The 15,588-nt window shown below is 35.1% G+C and overlaps 2 protein-coding genes across 4 annotated transcripts; one reads left to right on the top strand and one right to left on the bottom strand.

Annotated features, from left to right (window-relative positions):
* Positions 1-839: 839 nt before the first annotated feature.
* PEPR1 (PEP1 receptor 1) lies at positions 840-5,857 on the top strand. 3 transcript variants are annotated; one of them, XM_006845501.4, is made up of 2 exons: positions 840-4,272; positions 5,148-5,857. In XM_006845501.4, the coding sequence occupies exons 1-2, from the start codon at positions 1,320-1,322 to the stop codon at positions 5,501-5,503; spliced, it is 3,309 nt and encodes a 1,102-aa protein (XP_006845564.1). In that variant the 5' UTR covers positions 840-1,319; the 3' UTR covers positions 5,504-5,857. The 3 variants fall into 3 exon arrangements, with proteins under 3 accessions (XP_006845564.1, XP_088710475.1, XP_088710474.1); XM_088854349.1 differs by having other exon boundaries at positions 841-2,193; XM_088854348.1 differs by having other exon boundaries at positions 849-2,769.
* A 1,836-nt stretch (positions 5,858-7,693) lies between these two features.
* Positions 7,694-12,868, bottom strand: HSBP (heat shock factor binding protein). The gene is made up of 5 exons (XM_011625513.3): positions 12,750-12,868; positions 8,683-8,733; positions 8,502-8,525; positions 8,348-8,390; positions 7,694-8,042 (listed from the first exon to the last, which is right to left on the bottom strand). The coding sequence occupies exons 1-5, from the start codon at positions 12,750-12,752 to the stop codon at positions 7,903-7,905; spliced, it is 261 nt and encodes an 86-aa protein (XP_011623815.1). The 5' UTR covers positions 12,753-12,868; the 3' UTR covers positions 7,694-7,902.
* Between the last annotated feature and the right edge of the window lie 2,720 nt (positions 12,869-15,588).

The raw sequence follows: 15,588 nt of genomic DNA, 5'->3' as shown, positions 1-15,588 counted from the left end.
TTATAAGGAAAAAGTTTATATAATGATGCAACCTTGTAGTGTAGAACTATGGATGAACTTGAAACATCCATCGGAAAAGGTAGTTTCGATGTTGAAAAACGCTTTGATTGATCATCTTGACATCGAGATGTATGACCATGAAAAATGAAAAGATTTTAAGTCCCATAAATAGTGCATTTTACAACATATTATCTACACTTTTTATTTTCAAGATTTTCATATGCTTATAGATCTACTTGATTTTAATCATTATTGAAATTTTAAATTTTATAATTAGATATAAAAATAGATTTTGAGATAATCCTAAAAACATTTTACATCAAAATTATATACCATGATAAAATTTGAACGTCCACCTTACCTCTACAGCTACGAATGCATCTGTATGCCAACTGCACCCCATATTATTATTAAGTTCTTAAGTGTGTCTATTTTTCAAGAGTAGACATTCAAAAATTCAATTCGTTTAGATTTGTAGATAAAAATAATAAAAAATACGGCCATGTATGGTTTTAGTGTATACTATTCCATCAATCTTTCGGACCCACAAAAAAATCATTATCGCATATAATATTTATGAAAAATGATCCTATTAAACTCTTTTCCACCTATGTATGTAGGATCTCAAAGAGTCGCCATTGAATTTGACAGACATCATTAGAAAAGTCAAATCCCACATCCATAAGCTTAGTTTTTTAGATATCCTATCTTAAATTTAATTTCGAGTACTTCACAATGAGTGTGGAGAGGTCCCATGGGATCAGTCCTCAACATTTATTTATTTATTATTATATTGACACGAACGTTCCCTTAAAAAGTTCCTCTTCGGCAAGCACGCGTATTAGAAAAAGGCAATAAAACACCTACCGAAATTGAATGAGAAAAGTAATGAAGGCGGCGTTTTTTAATATTGACTCGTATTGCTTATTTATAGTTTTGGGTTTATCAAGAAATCGTAAGAAAATTAATGGTGAAGTTCTGAGGGAGCAATGGCCAGCACTTCAGGTTTGATCTTTTAAGCCATTTTATTCAAGTTTCATCAGAGTTTCTTCCTTGAAGAATGCATGTATTATTTGTTCATTTTCAAGCATTTTTTTCAATCTCAAGACTCCAGATTTTGAAGGGGAAAAGCTATCTGATATTTAAGTTCAAGCTCTTCAGTTTTTAGGAATTTAATCTCTGAATGGATGGAAAGGTTCAAACTTGAGGGACCCGAGTGACTAAATAGTTTCAAGGGAAGTTCTTCAAATCCTTTGAAGAGTTTGCAGATAAGGTTCGTGAAAAAAAACAGAGGTTTTGTAGTGAAGAGAACCCCAATAATGGGTTACACTCTTCTTTACCTGGTTTTAGTTCCTTATCAGCTGGTATTCAGTTTAAGCTCTGATGGGCGTGCATTGCTTTCTCTCTCTGCGGATTTGAAGCTTCCTTCTTATACAAAATCCACTTGGAATTCCTCTGATTCCACCCCATGTAATTGGGAAGGCATTCTTTGTAACAGGAGACACAGGGTAAAAGAACTCAATTTGAGCACACTTGAGATTTCAGGCACTTTAGGCCAAGATATAGGTCTCTTATCAGAGCTTACAAAGATTGATCTTGGAGTGAACTCTCTATATGGGGAGATCCCCACAAGCATTGGTAATTGTTCTAATTTGGAATACTTGGACATGTCCATGAATTTGCTCAATGGAAGCATACCAACAAGTATTGGAAGCTTAAAGCGCCTAAAATACCTTTCCCTTTTTGAGAATTTTCTTGATGGGGAAATACCAGAAAGCTTGTTTCAGCTTCCTCTTTTGGAAACCCTTTTCTTGAATGAGAACAATTGCACTGGTTCGATTTCAGAAAGTATTGGTAATATGACCAGGCTCCAAAGCTTATGGTTAAGTGATAACAATTTATCTGGGGTTATACCGAGCTCTATTGGAAACTGTAGCAGCTTGTATGAGCTTTATTTGTTCAATAATAAGTTGGAGGGCTTCCTGCCTGAGAGTATAAATGAAATTGGAACTCTTGCGTATCTTGATGTTAGTGATAACCATTTACAGGGGAGGATTTTATTGGGTATGGGTAATTGCACAAGCCTCGTTCAGTTGACTATCTCTTTCAACCTTTTCAGTGGTGGGTTGCCTCAACAATTGGGAAATTGCAGCAATTTAGAGCTTTTTTCAGCTGTTCAAAATGGTTTAACAGGTGACATACCGTCTTCCTTTGGTTTACTCAAAAAGCTAGCAACTCTATTCCTCTCTGATAATCGTTTATCAGGGCAAATGCCTCCTGAGCTTGGGAACTGCAAGTCCTTGACAAAATTGCATTTGAATGAGAACCAGCTCCATGGTGGTATTCCTCCTGAATTAGGCAAGCTGAAAACCTTGCAAAGCCTCTGGCTTTTCACTAATAATCTGTCGGGTCCATTACCTGTACAAGTTCTTAGAATTCCAACCCTTGAAAGTCTACTTGTATACAATAACAAGCTCTCAGGAAATTTACCAGCACAGATTGCCAATCTGAGACAGTTGAAAAACATCTCTTTGTTCAATAACCTGTTTTCTGGAGAAATACCACAGCGATTGGGGCTTAACAGTAGTTTAGTGCAAGTTGATTTGACAAACAATAGCTTCACTGGTGAAATACCTCCAGGCTTTTGTAATGGGAAACAACTGGAGGTTTTGAACTTGCCTTTTAATCTCCTCCATGGAAACATACCTTTGGATATAGGGAACTGTACAAGTTTGGGAAGAATGAGACTCGACCACAATAATCTAACCGGTACGCTTCCTAGTTTTGCCAATAATTCAAAGCTATCGTATCTGGATATCAGTAGAAATAGCATTTCAGGATCCATACCTTCGAGTATTGGGCATTGCACCAATCTCACTTCAATTGATTTGTCAATGAACAATCTGACAGGCACTGTCCCTCAAGAACTCAGACACCTTACAAGATTGCAGCATTTGAATCTATCTCACAATAGTTTACAAGGTCAAATACCTTCAGAAATCTCACTTTGTAAAGGTTTATATAGATTGGATTTGGGTTTTAATTCCTTGAATGGTTCGATCCCTACTAGCTTACCCAACCTGAAAGAGTTAGAATATCTTAGCCTCCAAAGTAATCAGATAGAAGGGGGGATTCCGAACTTCTGGTCTGGTTTTGATGCATTATTAGAACTCCAGCTTGGTGATAACTTGTTTGGAGGAAGTATCCCTCCATCATTAGGAAACTTGCAAAGCTTGACATATACTTTGAACCTTAGAAACAATGGCTTTACTGGTGAAGTCCCTCCAGAATTGGGGAAATTGAAAATGCTCCAAATCTTGGATTTATCACTCAATAATCTGAATGGAGATTTAACCCCACTAGGTGTGCTCCAGTCCCTTGTCCAAGTAAACGTTTCATATAACCACTTTACAGGGTCAGTACCGGATTCATGGCTCAGGTTACTGCAGGCCTCTCCCAGTTCATTTTCTGGTAATCCCGGCCTTTGTGTAAATTGTCGGCCAGATGATGTTACTTGTGTTAATGGAACCTACTTGAGCCCTTGCTCACTTGTTAAAACTAGAGGGAAAGTTCTTAGTAGGATTCAAATTGCATTGATAGCCCTTGGGTCATTCCTATTTTGCATTATAATAGTTCTTTTACTGGGATACTTACTCCTCAGGCCTAAAAACTCGGATTCCAGAGATGAGGAATTGGTTCACGAAGGGTCATCTTCTTTACTAAACAAAGTGATAGAAGCCACTGACAATTTTAAGGAGAATTATGTCATAGGAAGAGGTGCTCATGGCACTGTTTACAGAGTGGTTTTGGGTTCAGGGAAAATGTATGCAGTGAAGAAACTTCCTTTCACAGATAGAAGGGGAGCAAGCAGGAGCATGACCCGAGAAATTCAAACTGTGGGTAAGATCAGGCACAGAAACTTGATTAAATTGGAGGGTTTTTGGTTGAGAAAGGATTTTGGATTGATTCTCTATGAATTCATGCAAAACGGAAGCCTTCATGATGTTTTGCATGAGATAAGGCCTCAGATTTATTTGGAATGGCAAGAGAGGTATAAGATAGCTTTGGGCACTGCACAAGGGTTGGCTTATCTCCACTTTGACTGTAATCCGCATATTATACACCGGGATATCAAACCGAAAAATATTCTGTTAGACCCTGATATGGAGCCTCATATATCTGATTTTGGCATTGCCAAACTAATGGATCAGTCACCCACTACCGGGCATCCTTCCACCTCGGTCATAGGCACACTAGGGTACATGTCACCAGGTAATATATGAGACCTCTAGATTTTTAATTTGTTCTTGGAATCTCATTAGAGTTATAGGATTGCATGTAGTTGGGGTTTTTCTTCTTAAAAGTGCCTCAGTTTTGTAGGATATGAGGTAGTCTGTACGACATGATCTTTCTCTTTGTTCTTGTAGGTTTTACCATTATAGTGCAAACTATAATGTAGCCAATTATCTAAACCGATAATAGGCAACTATCCAAACCATATCAAGCTCATTAGAAAATCAGCAAGGTTTTTTTGAAGACAAGCATATAGCTTTTTGAAGCTAAGGATTTATTTGAATTTGTCTGAATTTGGTATTTTGAAGCATGAATAGATTAGTTAAAACTGTTCTTCAAGAGATTAGGGGCTCATGTCTATGCTTTTTGAGGGACTTACAAATTTCCTTTTACTATTTTAAAAGCACTCATCAATGCTCAGTGCCCTATTTTCCTGCATATTTAAACACCTTATTATCCCCTTGAGCTTTGTGAAACACAAAAATAAGATTATGTTTTTATCTGAACACATTGCAAGAGAAGCTAAAATTCAGTTATTTTCAAATATCTCGATGTCACCAAAAAGAAAAAAAAAAATCGATATCAATTAGTATAGAAATAAGAAAAGCTGACATGCTTTAGAAATTCTTACAAATCCAAACCCATTGATTCATTTATTTTTTTATTTGTTTTTTAATTTTAACTTGGGACTTGGAAAGGATGGAAGTCTAGACGTCACTGTGCACACCCACCACCCTGACCATCGCTACCTAGAGCCTGTTCTCAACCCATTGACTTCTCTTTTTTTTTGCTTTTTTTTATTGCTGAAAATGAATTTATAATAATTCGCATTCTCTGGTTTTACGGTTTTGTAGAATCTGCATTTACAACGAAGAGGACCGAGAAATCTGATGTGTACAGTTACGGGGTAGTTCTTTTGGAGCTGATAACTAGAAGACAGGCAGTTGATTCATCTTCTTCTCAGGAGTCCAATGGTATAGTGAGCTGGGTGAGGTCTACATTTGGCAAGAGTAATGATGTTATTGAGGTTGCTGATCCCGGTCTTGTGTCTGAATTTTTGGACTCCTCCGTGAAGGCAGAAGTAAGCAAAGTTGTCTCTATAGCATTGAGATGCACGGCTTCGGTTGTCAATGAAAGGCCAACCATGAGAGAAGTGGTGAAGCAATTAGAAGACATAAAGGCCAGGAGATCAAGCTCAGAGGAACACTAGACTATGAGAAGTCTCCCTCTTTCTATCTCTCTCTCTCTCTCTCTCTCTCTGGGCTTCCACCCGATAAATTTTTAACAATAAGGGCTCCTATCGTCTCATCAGAGATATCCAATAAAAATTGGAATGATACAGAGAAGATATCCATCAAAAATGGTTTTAAGTTCTGAAAATTTTGGGAGCTCGTGTAGATTCATGATAGATTGATAGCATCCACATGTAAGCCCATGTATGTAAAATATCAATTGAGCTCTGGATAAAGTAATATAGGGTGCAGTTGGCATACGGATGCATCCGTAGCTGTAGAGGTAAGGTGCACCTTCAAATTTTATTATGATATATAATTTTGATGTAAAATGTTTTTAAGATTATCTCAAAATCTATTTTTATATCTAATTATAAAATTTTAAATTTCAAAAATGTTTAAAATCCAGTAGACTATAAACATATGAAAAACTTGAAAATGGACGGTGTAGATAATATGTTGTAAAATGCTATATGCACTACTTGTGAGACTAAATTTTTTTTTATTTTTCATGATCATACATCTCGATGTCGAGATGATCAATCAAAGGGCTTTTCAACATTAAAACTACCTTCTCAGATGGATTTTTGAGGTGCATCCGTAGTTCTACATTATAAGGTTGCGTCCTTGTATAAACTATTTCCTTTAAGAAATTATTAGGGGTGCAATTTAGGGAAAAAAATTCATGAAAGCTGTGCAAATATTCTTTCTTAGAAATTTTACCATACTTCAATTGGCGCTTGGACCTTCTTCATTTAAAAATGTTTGCCTATTTCCTTATTTTTTCCAGAATTCAAAATCACATTTCATTCTAGAGTCCCCCACTCATGCTTTGAAGTAATTGCAAGTGTAAGACATCAGGTAGGTGCACACTTGAAGTCCAAATTACAAAATCGCATTACAATTGTGCAAATATTTGATACAAAATCAAAATGGACCAAACTTGTGCATCTACTCATCAATGCCCTTCACATTTTCACAGACCTCACAAGGGATTTCCTCTCTCAAAATCAAGTTCATATCATGTTACGAATAGGTATATTGAGCATTTAAATAAACTCAATTTCTTTTAATTGGTAAGTTCCAGATTCAAATTTGCGATTAGGGGCTGAAATCTGAAACTGAGCGTCAATTGCCCCCAAGGCAAAGAATTGAACATTGATATTGCAGATAAAAACTGCAGGGAAGTTTACACTAATATGTTTAATTAGCAGCATTTAAAAAATATCTCCTATGTTTTTCCTTTTTATGCTTATATCCTTGTTTGCCTATATTTTTTTTATTCTTCCTCAAAATACTCCTAATTCGGGACCATTGGTTCCGAAATGCTTCGATGTAAAGATTCAAAGCAATCCAAGTTCTGGACTGCTCAGTGTAAGCAATCATATCGGTTCAGATTTCAGAACATCTAGCTCTAAATCACCCTTTGTCAGGAATCAAAACAGTACGGAAATTAGAGCTCAAAACTGCTCCATATAAGGAATCGAGCCGGTCTGAAACTATTTCGAGGAAGGGTTTCATGACTTGACTGCTTGGCCTCCTTACAAAGATCAAATGATAGATTAAAGAGTTCGAACTACCCTCTGGATTTTCATTTAGTACACTAGAATTCCAATGAGCACAAGTTATGGACAGGAGGTATTTTGGGGAAAAATTTGAAAAAAATATGAAGGATTTTTTTTAAGAGTAATGATCTTATAGGACTCTTTTCCACTCATGTGTGTAGGACTTCAAATTATCACCATTAAATTTGACACGGATCTATAGAAAAATCAAATCTCACACCTATACGATAGCTTTTATAAATATCTGTACCAACTTTAATGGTGATCCTTTAAAATCCTACACACATGGGTGGAAAAAAGTCCTATAGGATCTCTTATGAAATTTTCCAAAGACTAAAAATTCCAAAAACTATCTAGACAGCCACATTTTTCCATATGTCCAACTTAAAACCTATGGAACTTCAAAATTTAAAATAATCTCAGTTCAAATTAGAAATACTACCAACCATCCTATAAAAGAGCGGTTCTCAAGCCTTATTATTGGTAGTAGAATTGTGAGTTAGAAATTCAACAATCCTCAAAATCGTGTAATGGAAAAGAAGACAGAAAAACCTAAGCCACATTAAAAAACATTTATAACTATAATCTTCACAACCAGGGAAATTTCAAGGCTCAATAATGGTCCACATTCAATTGTCTCAAATAGCTATGATTCTAGGCAATCATTTCTCTAATATATCCATCCAAAGAGAAGCAAATAAAATGTAAACCAACAAACTAGAATGAGGTTCACATGTGTTCCAAGAGGATATATGGTATAACATAATGATGGACTCAATCTGGTTTAACATAATATCCAAAATCACCCAAGTTTAAGATGAGCCACTGGGGGTCTCTTCCTGTTTAACTTTGGAAGGAGGCAATGGAGATGGAGAGCCATCTCCGCCAATTTCAGCTTTCAGGTCATTAATGCTCTGCTCTAGCTCATCTATCCGGTTTCCCATTTCGTCAAGTGCATTGCAGTTAAGAATCCAATAAATATCAAATGGAAAATGAAAATGTAAACTAACAAAAAAGAACACAGGGATATTATGCGGTACATTGTGGTACATCGCTCAGATATCCATCAAATTGTTCTTGATGAAAAATGGTGGAGATCAACAATTATCCATCATGTTGGACATTCACTTGGATACAGTTAATCTCCACCTTTTGTCTTGAGAACAGATGGATTGCCCAGCTCTGTACCATATATCAGTGCAAGGTATACTTTCCCTGTAACAAAAGCACACGCGGATGTGTGAATGAAAAGGATATTCTTTGAGACTATGGAGTCAGACATGGTCTGAAACCTGGATTGCTGCAAACAAAAACATAGAAAAAAGTTAACGATAAACACACAAAAAAGATACCAATTATCAAGCTATTAATAAAGGGATCTGATTATATGATAGTTAACACTTGAACTCACCATCTGCTGAAGGAGGTTTTGAACCTGGAGAACAGATGTGAAAAAAGGTCTTATTTGGGTAAAGAAAAATATGGTGGAAAGATCGTTGCTCTCAAAAAGAGAATAAAAAGGACAAAAAGAACCTATGACAAAAACCAGTTTGAATTTTGCTACATGGCGAACTAAGATGGGAGAAACTTACAAACGCTGTCATATCAGCAGTGCTTTTTGGATCTTCTGAGTCTTGTCCATCCTATTACCACAAAAAGGCTCACAGTTGATTGAAATATAATCCACAAGAAACAACAACTTTAATTGACAACAAATAGTCAAACATATTATAAGCCCATATATCACTACTGATGGAGTACAGCAAAGTACAACTGCTATCATCAAATTAAAGAAAGCCCCAATGATCACTTCTGGCTTCAGAAAGTAATCTTCAGCCATCATTGTAATTAAAAAATGCAGCATAGGCTCCACATTTGAACCTTTTGAGTCTTGATGAATCATCTTATATCAGATTGTTCAAATTGGTTTATTTCAATTTCATTTTTTCATCTATATCCATTTGAGATTCACAGAGAGCAGAAGAACCCGAAATCCTGTCACTTCAATATCGTGGATATCATTCTTGGAAACAATGACGCACCACTAGTTATTCACCATTTGGTCACGTTCAAATTTACAATTTCTTTATTCTAATACAGATAAATTTGCCTAATCTCTGGAGTTATTTTTGTATTTTTATTTGGAAAGCACTTCTGTTACAGATTTCAATGTATGAATAAATGTATTTATATATGCATAAATATATCCGGTCAAATGCATTAGTCTTCAGTTATTATGAGTTCACTGCAAGATCTATTTCAAACCAATTGAGATTTTCTAAGTAAAGTCTTGAGAAAGTCACTACTTCTTAAGAATAGTTTGCTTATGCATTTTAAAAATAAATGACACAACTAAAATACTCTATGATGCGAAATTATCCTTTAATAAAGAACTTCCCAATGTGGATGGCTTGAAATTGCCAAAAGTGATGCCTCTCACAAAATTATTTCATTCCCTTTCCTCTTATGGGTCAAAAATAAAATTACACTCTAAAACAAACATCAACAAACAGTTCAAACTGCAATGAACAGTAATAACAACAGACTCAATAAAACACTTGTCATTCTGGAATCTACAGGAAATGGGTCACTCATGCACATCCCCATAGTCTGTATCAGACAATTTAATTAGCTGAATCATTTGCGATTGGATTCCACCCCAAATATGCATTCAGGGAGCATTGTAGAGTGCAGACATAAAAGAAAATGAAGCTCTTCACCAAACTCAGCCTTTTAAGTCATGTTTCTTGTTTTTTAAGAACCGAATCTGTGTAAATTTGGCTCTAGCCAATCTTTATCTACTCATTCCCCAAGAGAGAGCCCAACACTAGAAACTTGAAAGACATAAAAAAATCTCCAGAAAGCACTTTGAATCTGAATTTCAGAAGGGAAATAGTCTCTTGAAACCAGATAGTCTATAAAATATAAAATGCAAATTCAAATCTCTTTTTCCCAAGTTGCTCTTTGATAAGTAAATATAAAATGCAAATTCGAATCTCTTTTTCCCAAGTTGTTCTTCGATAAGTAAATCTTTGATTCTTGTATTTATTGTTGGATCTCCCTGTCAACAACTAGACAGCTAGATGAACCTGTTCCGGCAGCATTTGCCTAATCATGTCCAGGACATTTAGAAACAAGTTTCCATATAAACAATTACACTTCATAAAAATGCACAATCATCCAAATTCCAAGTTACAGTTACTACAGAACCGAAAGGAAACCCACCAACTAAACCTCGAACAATTCACCTCAGTTTACCCACATATCACCTTCATAATGGTTTCTCTGTGTTCATGGTGAAAGGTACTCCTACATAGCCACATTCAATGAGTCCAACGTGATATAAAGGCACCATAGTGCTACCCTAATAATCCACCGGACCCAATTAAAAAAGAGGCACGCTCCCTAATATGCAAGGAGTACATTGAGAGAATGTCAAGAAAATGGCTTTGAATCATGTCCCAAAGGTGAGCAGAAAATAAATGGAAGCATATAGGGAACATATAGATATCAGAGAGGATAAACAAGACACATGGAAAACCATATAAAATGTGGAGCAACATATAAAACCAAGTGGAGACAAATCCACAAATTTGGTAATTGGGATCTTCCTAATTTCTTCAATACATTTCTTGGGAAATGGATTCCCCCCCTAGAATCAAGGTTGCCTACTACTTCTACGAGTGACAAGAAAAGGAAGGATAGAATTCGGAATGAATACGTTCAAAAGAACCTAAGGGTAGCTCCAATAAGCAATAAAATAAGGGAAAGTAGATTTAGATGGATTGGTCATGTGCAATGCCGCCCTGGAATAGCACTGGTTAGGAGTGTGATTTGGTTCAAGTGGAAGGCTCTAAAAGGGCAAGGGGACAGCCCCAAAGGACATGGATGAAAGCAGTGAGGAAAAATATAGTAACTTGTGGCATGACTGAGGATATGACCCTTGATAGAGCGCAATGGATGAACAAGATTTGTATAGCCCGACCCCAAATAATTGGGATGAGGCTCGGATGATGATGATGCAAGAAATTACAAAAACGTTTGCCCAAATTTGTTTGCCCCATTGAGCTGCTTGAAACCGACCGGTCGGCACAGCCAAAACCAATAAAACATTGATTTTGATTGGCTTTAATTTACGAAACTCAATTTCTACTTTGGACCAGACTGGCCAAGACACCAGTAGGTGGTTTAGTCCGGTCTTTGATAACCATGCATATTCTACATGATGCACTATCGATAATAACTATACACTTTTATAACAAGACTAAACCAAACTGTAGCCAACTAAAACATCTCAATGATTTTTTTTTGTTTCACAAAAACAACCTCTCTCCACCTTTTGGACTTTTGATGTCAGCTCTTATTCTTTGATCTAAGAAGGGTGAGGACCTTAAACATTCCCTTAACCAGTCCCAAGCCTGGGTAAAATAGGTGGGTTGTCTTAGGCCATCGTAAAATTTTGCCACATCTTATCATGCATCTTGAGAGTAGAGGAATGGAGGAGCAGATTCAGCCATACTTGTCCAATCCATATCCATATTATATAACAAGGTTCAATCCATACTTCAGCCACGGCCAACACATGGTTTTGGAATGGCTGTAAAGACAAACCTCACACATTCCTCCAGAACTGTGGATACAATGTTCTGAATGAGAGGCATCAGTTAATTGAGGAGTTTCTGCCTTTTAAGATTTCAGCCAAAGACCAGTGGGAATCTAGCATTGTATCAATAACAACAGAGGCATAGATTATTGTCCAAACGAGTCTTAATTGGGTATATCCACAATACCATTGGAAATCGTCTTGTATCTCAACACAAAATAATCATCATCGCCCCTCACAAATTATTATCAATTATTCCTCAATATACAGTTTATTGAATCTTCGTCACATGCATACATCCTCTTTCTTTCAAACATCAAGCACCTTGGTTATTGTTCATAAATATATAATTGTTTATATCTACATTCCAGAAGAGCTTGAGATCTAGAATGAAGAAATGCCACCACATCCATTGTCTGAAAGTTTATCCATCAGCAAACAAATGGCGTTTTCCATACCTTGAAATATCTAAATAACCTTATTTGTACAATTCCAGGAAGCCAAGACCCTGCCCTCATAACTACATCTTCACACATGGATCAATAAATAATAATAGCACTAATAAATAATAATTTAATGATGATTATTTGAATTAACTGACAATGTGATGGCTAATATATTTATCCGATAATTTACAATTATAGTTAAAATACTCGATTACTCACAATCTAAACCCTAGCAACAGAAATGCAGAAGATATGATCAAAGTAAAAAAAAAGTATGAAATCTAGAAGGCTGAATACACTGTTCACAATTAAATCATTCCCAAATAAGTAACAAATCACATGCCAATAAGAAGATCAAGGAATCACAATTTAGGCCACTCTTGGTTTTCAAATTGCTTGAAAATCTAAGAAACAGAGAGAAAAATCAAAGCATGAGGAGCCATAAACACCAACAATAACCTAAATGTGATCGGTTACGGAAAAGAAAGCCCTAAAAGCCATCCAACTTAATGAAATCATGGCATCTCAAAAATGTGAAGAGAAATAACGATTAGCATTGAAATATATAAGTTTAGAGTAAGAAAGTTAGAGAGAGAAATAGAGGACTCACCATTTGGAAGGAAGAGAGAGAAGAGTAATGCTGAGCACTGAGAAGTGTGAGACAGCAGAGCGAGAAAGGATTTGGAAGAAGAAAGCGCGAAGAATAGCAGCCCTCGAAAATTTTTCGGCGGACTTCAAAATCGTCGTTCAAATGGCATTTATAGACGGATGCGGTTTGTATAGAGCCGAGGCTCTCAACAATCAAATTAGAGCCCACCCTAAAATAGTATCGAGATACTTTGTTTCATTATTAAAAATCTTTGTGATAGCTTTAAAATATATATTTATTTTTATTTATAAAATTTAAAGCTTCAAAAATACTATATATTGAGCAGATATATGAATAATTTAAAATATTAAAAATTGATAGTCCTAAAATGTGTTACAAGATGCACTATTTCCAAACTTGAAATCCATTTTTTTTCTCATGTCCATGCATCTTGATATCAAGATGATCAATTTGAGTATATTTGAGAATCAAAACAACATCTTCTAATAAAATTTTTGAGGTAGGCTCCAATTTGATTGTTTAGAACCTAGGATCTATATAAACTTTTCTGACTAGCTCATTATTCTCTTCAATTTAATTAATTTTTTTTTAAAAAGCATTTTATTTTGGGAAAGTTTACATAAGGGCGAGGGCGCGAGGCCCTAAACAATCAAACTAAGGTGCTCTGAAAAATTCATTAGAAGGGATTGTTTCGATGTTGAAAAACCTTCAATTCGATCATTTTGATCTCTAGATGTATGGAAATGAGAAAAACTAGATTTCTAGTCTTGGTAACAATATATCGTGTAATATATTTTCTAGATCGTCAGTTTTTCAGATTTTTAAGTGTTAAGAGATCAATCTATACTTTAATCTTTAAATTTTATAATTAGATATAAAAATAAATTGTAGATCATCATAAAGATTTCTTATACTGAAACAATATAATCCTGTATTATTTGAAAGTGGACCTTACTTTGATTGTTTTGGACCTCGGCTTTATACAAATCACACCCTTTATTTTGAGGTTTGTACTTTATGGGAAAAAGTGTATATAAGGCTTCAACCGAAGAAATGTGCACCTTCACATTCAGTGCTGCAAAGTAGGAAAACTTTTCAAGGGATCATCTCAATCTCGAGATATATGGGTATAAAAAAAAAACACACACAAGTTCATGACTTAAAAATAGTGCCTATTGAAACAAGATCTCTAGATGTATAGATGTAAAGAAAAAACCAAAAAGAAGTCTAAAAACAACACATCTTGTAATAAGTTTTCTAGACTGTCTATTTTCAAGTGTCTAGAGATCTGTTCGATTTGTACTTTTTTGAAATTTAAAATTTTTTAGTTAGAATTAAATATAGATTTTCAAGCCATCATAGATTTCTAAAATTGAAACTAAATATTCCACTAAACTTGTACTTGTATAGCATAAAGGGGAGACCTTATACAAATGGAAAAACTTGATATAGAGCATAGGTTCTGAACAATCAAATTACAACCCACATAAAAAATTTCACTACAAGAGGTTGTTTGGATGCCTAAATATCCCCAAATTGATCATCTCGACATCAAGAGACACGCACATGAGAAAAAAATGGATTTCAAGTTTTGAAAATAGTGCATCTTGTAACGCTTTTTTTGGACCGTCAATTTTCAAGATTTTTATATATCTGCTCGATCTATACTATTTTTGACGTTTTAAATTTTATAATTAAAGATGATAATATATTTTAAAGCTATCACAAAAATTTCCAATATTGAATCCACATTTCTCAACACTATTTGAAGGTGTGCTTTACTTTGATCGTTTAGAGCCTCGGCTCTATACAAACGGCACCCTTATTTTTAGAGCTTTACAAATTTCATAGAGGTAGAAAAAGATTATCAAAAGATTTTCCATATACCTGATAGGTATTTTAGGGAGAGATCATGAAGTGCGACTTCACGTTTTTCTTTTTTTGGTTGGAGTGCATCCGAAAAAACGGGTGAGATTTAAAGGAAAAAATAAAAAACGCGAAATCGCAATTCATAATCTCTCCCTAAAATACGTATCAGGCATATGGGAAATCTTGTAATGTTTTGATTATCTTTTCCTACCTCTAAATATGAAATTTGTAAAGCTCTAAAAATAATGTAATAATTGCTATGAACACTTAAAAATTGATATTCTAGATAATATTTTCTAAGCCGTACTTTTTTTTAGGGCTAAAAATCTTGCTTTCCAGCTTTTGACATTGGAATTGCAATTTTTGGCATGATTTGAGTTGTCATTGTGTTATACAAATTTGATGGATCTACGAGCCCTTAAGATTCTTGGTTAGTTGTTGCATATTGATACTTTAAATAACATCTTATAAGATATATTATTTTTAGAGCTTGAAATAGTGAAGATGAAGAGTTTTTTCCAAGAGTAGCATTCCACAAACATAAATTATCTTGAATCTTCTAGGTCAAAAGATTCCAGGTTCTTAAACACAATCCTGGAGTACCCAGTGACTATTGACTAGCTTTAACATTTTTTCTCTTTCTTTTTTTCTTTTTTCTTTTTCCAAGATCACATTCTATATGTGCCTAAAATGATAACATCCCAAGATTGGAGGGTGAGATAAGTATTGGTGAACTTTTCTTTTCATCATTTGATAATGCACAGGTAGACCTTAGAAATTTCAAATAAAAAGGTCCTCCCAAGTAGCGCTTTTGCACGAGGGAGTAACTGTATAGTATGCTCCCGCAAGAAAGTAGTTTAAGTGCTCATCTTCTGGATCATCATCCACCATTACGACCTTAGGTTTCTTTTTATTTCTTTTTCCTTAAATGTTGGCAATAGTAAAGCCTTGATTTTTTTCCTAGATCCAA

The sequence above is a fragment of the Amborella trichopoda genome, chromosome 12 (genome assembly GCF_054954075.1).
Source record: "Amborella trichopoda isolate Santa Cruz 75 chromosome 12, AtrichopodaSantaCruz75HAP2 v2.0, whole genome shotgun sequence".
Lineage (NCBI taxonomy): Eukaryota > Viridiplantae > Streptophyta > Magnoliopsida > Amborellales > Amborellaceae > Amborella > Amborella trichopoda.
The sequence above is the reverse complement of the archived record's forward strand: the minus strand, read 5'-3'. Positions and strand labels throughout refer to the sequence as shown.

Excerpts from the sequence above, each read along its gene's own strand:
- PEPR1 (XM_006845501.4), top strand. The coding sequence starts at position 1,320 with ATGGGTTACACTCTTCTTTACCTGGTTTTAGTTCCTTATCAGCTGGTA. Across the intron at positions 4,273-5,147 it reads ACTAGGGTACATGTCACCAG|AATCTGCATTTACAACGAAG; the intron begins GTAATATATGAG and ends ACGGTTTTGTAG.
- HSBP (XM_011625513.3), bottom strand. Across the intron at positions 8,391-8,501 it reads AAAACCTCCTTCAGCAGATG|CAATCCAGGTTTCAGACCAT; the intron begins GTGAGTTCAAGT and ends TTTTGTTTGCAG. Across the intron at positions 8,043-8,347 it reads TGACTCCATAGTCTCAAAGA|TTGACGAAATGGGAAACCGG; the intron begins ATATCCTTTTCA and ends ACTGCAATGCAC.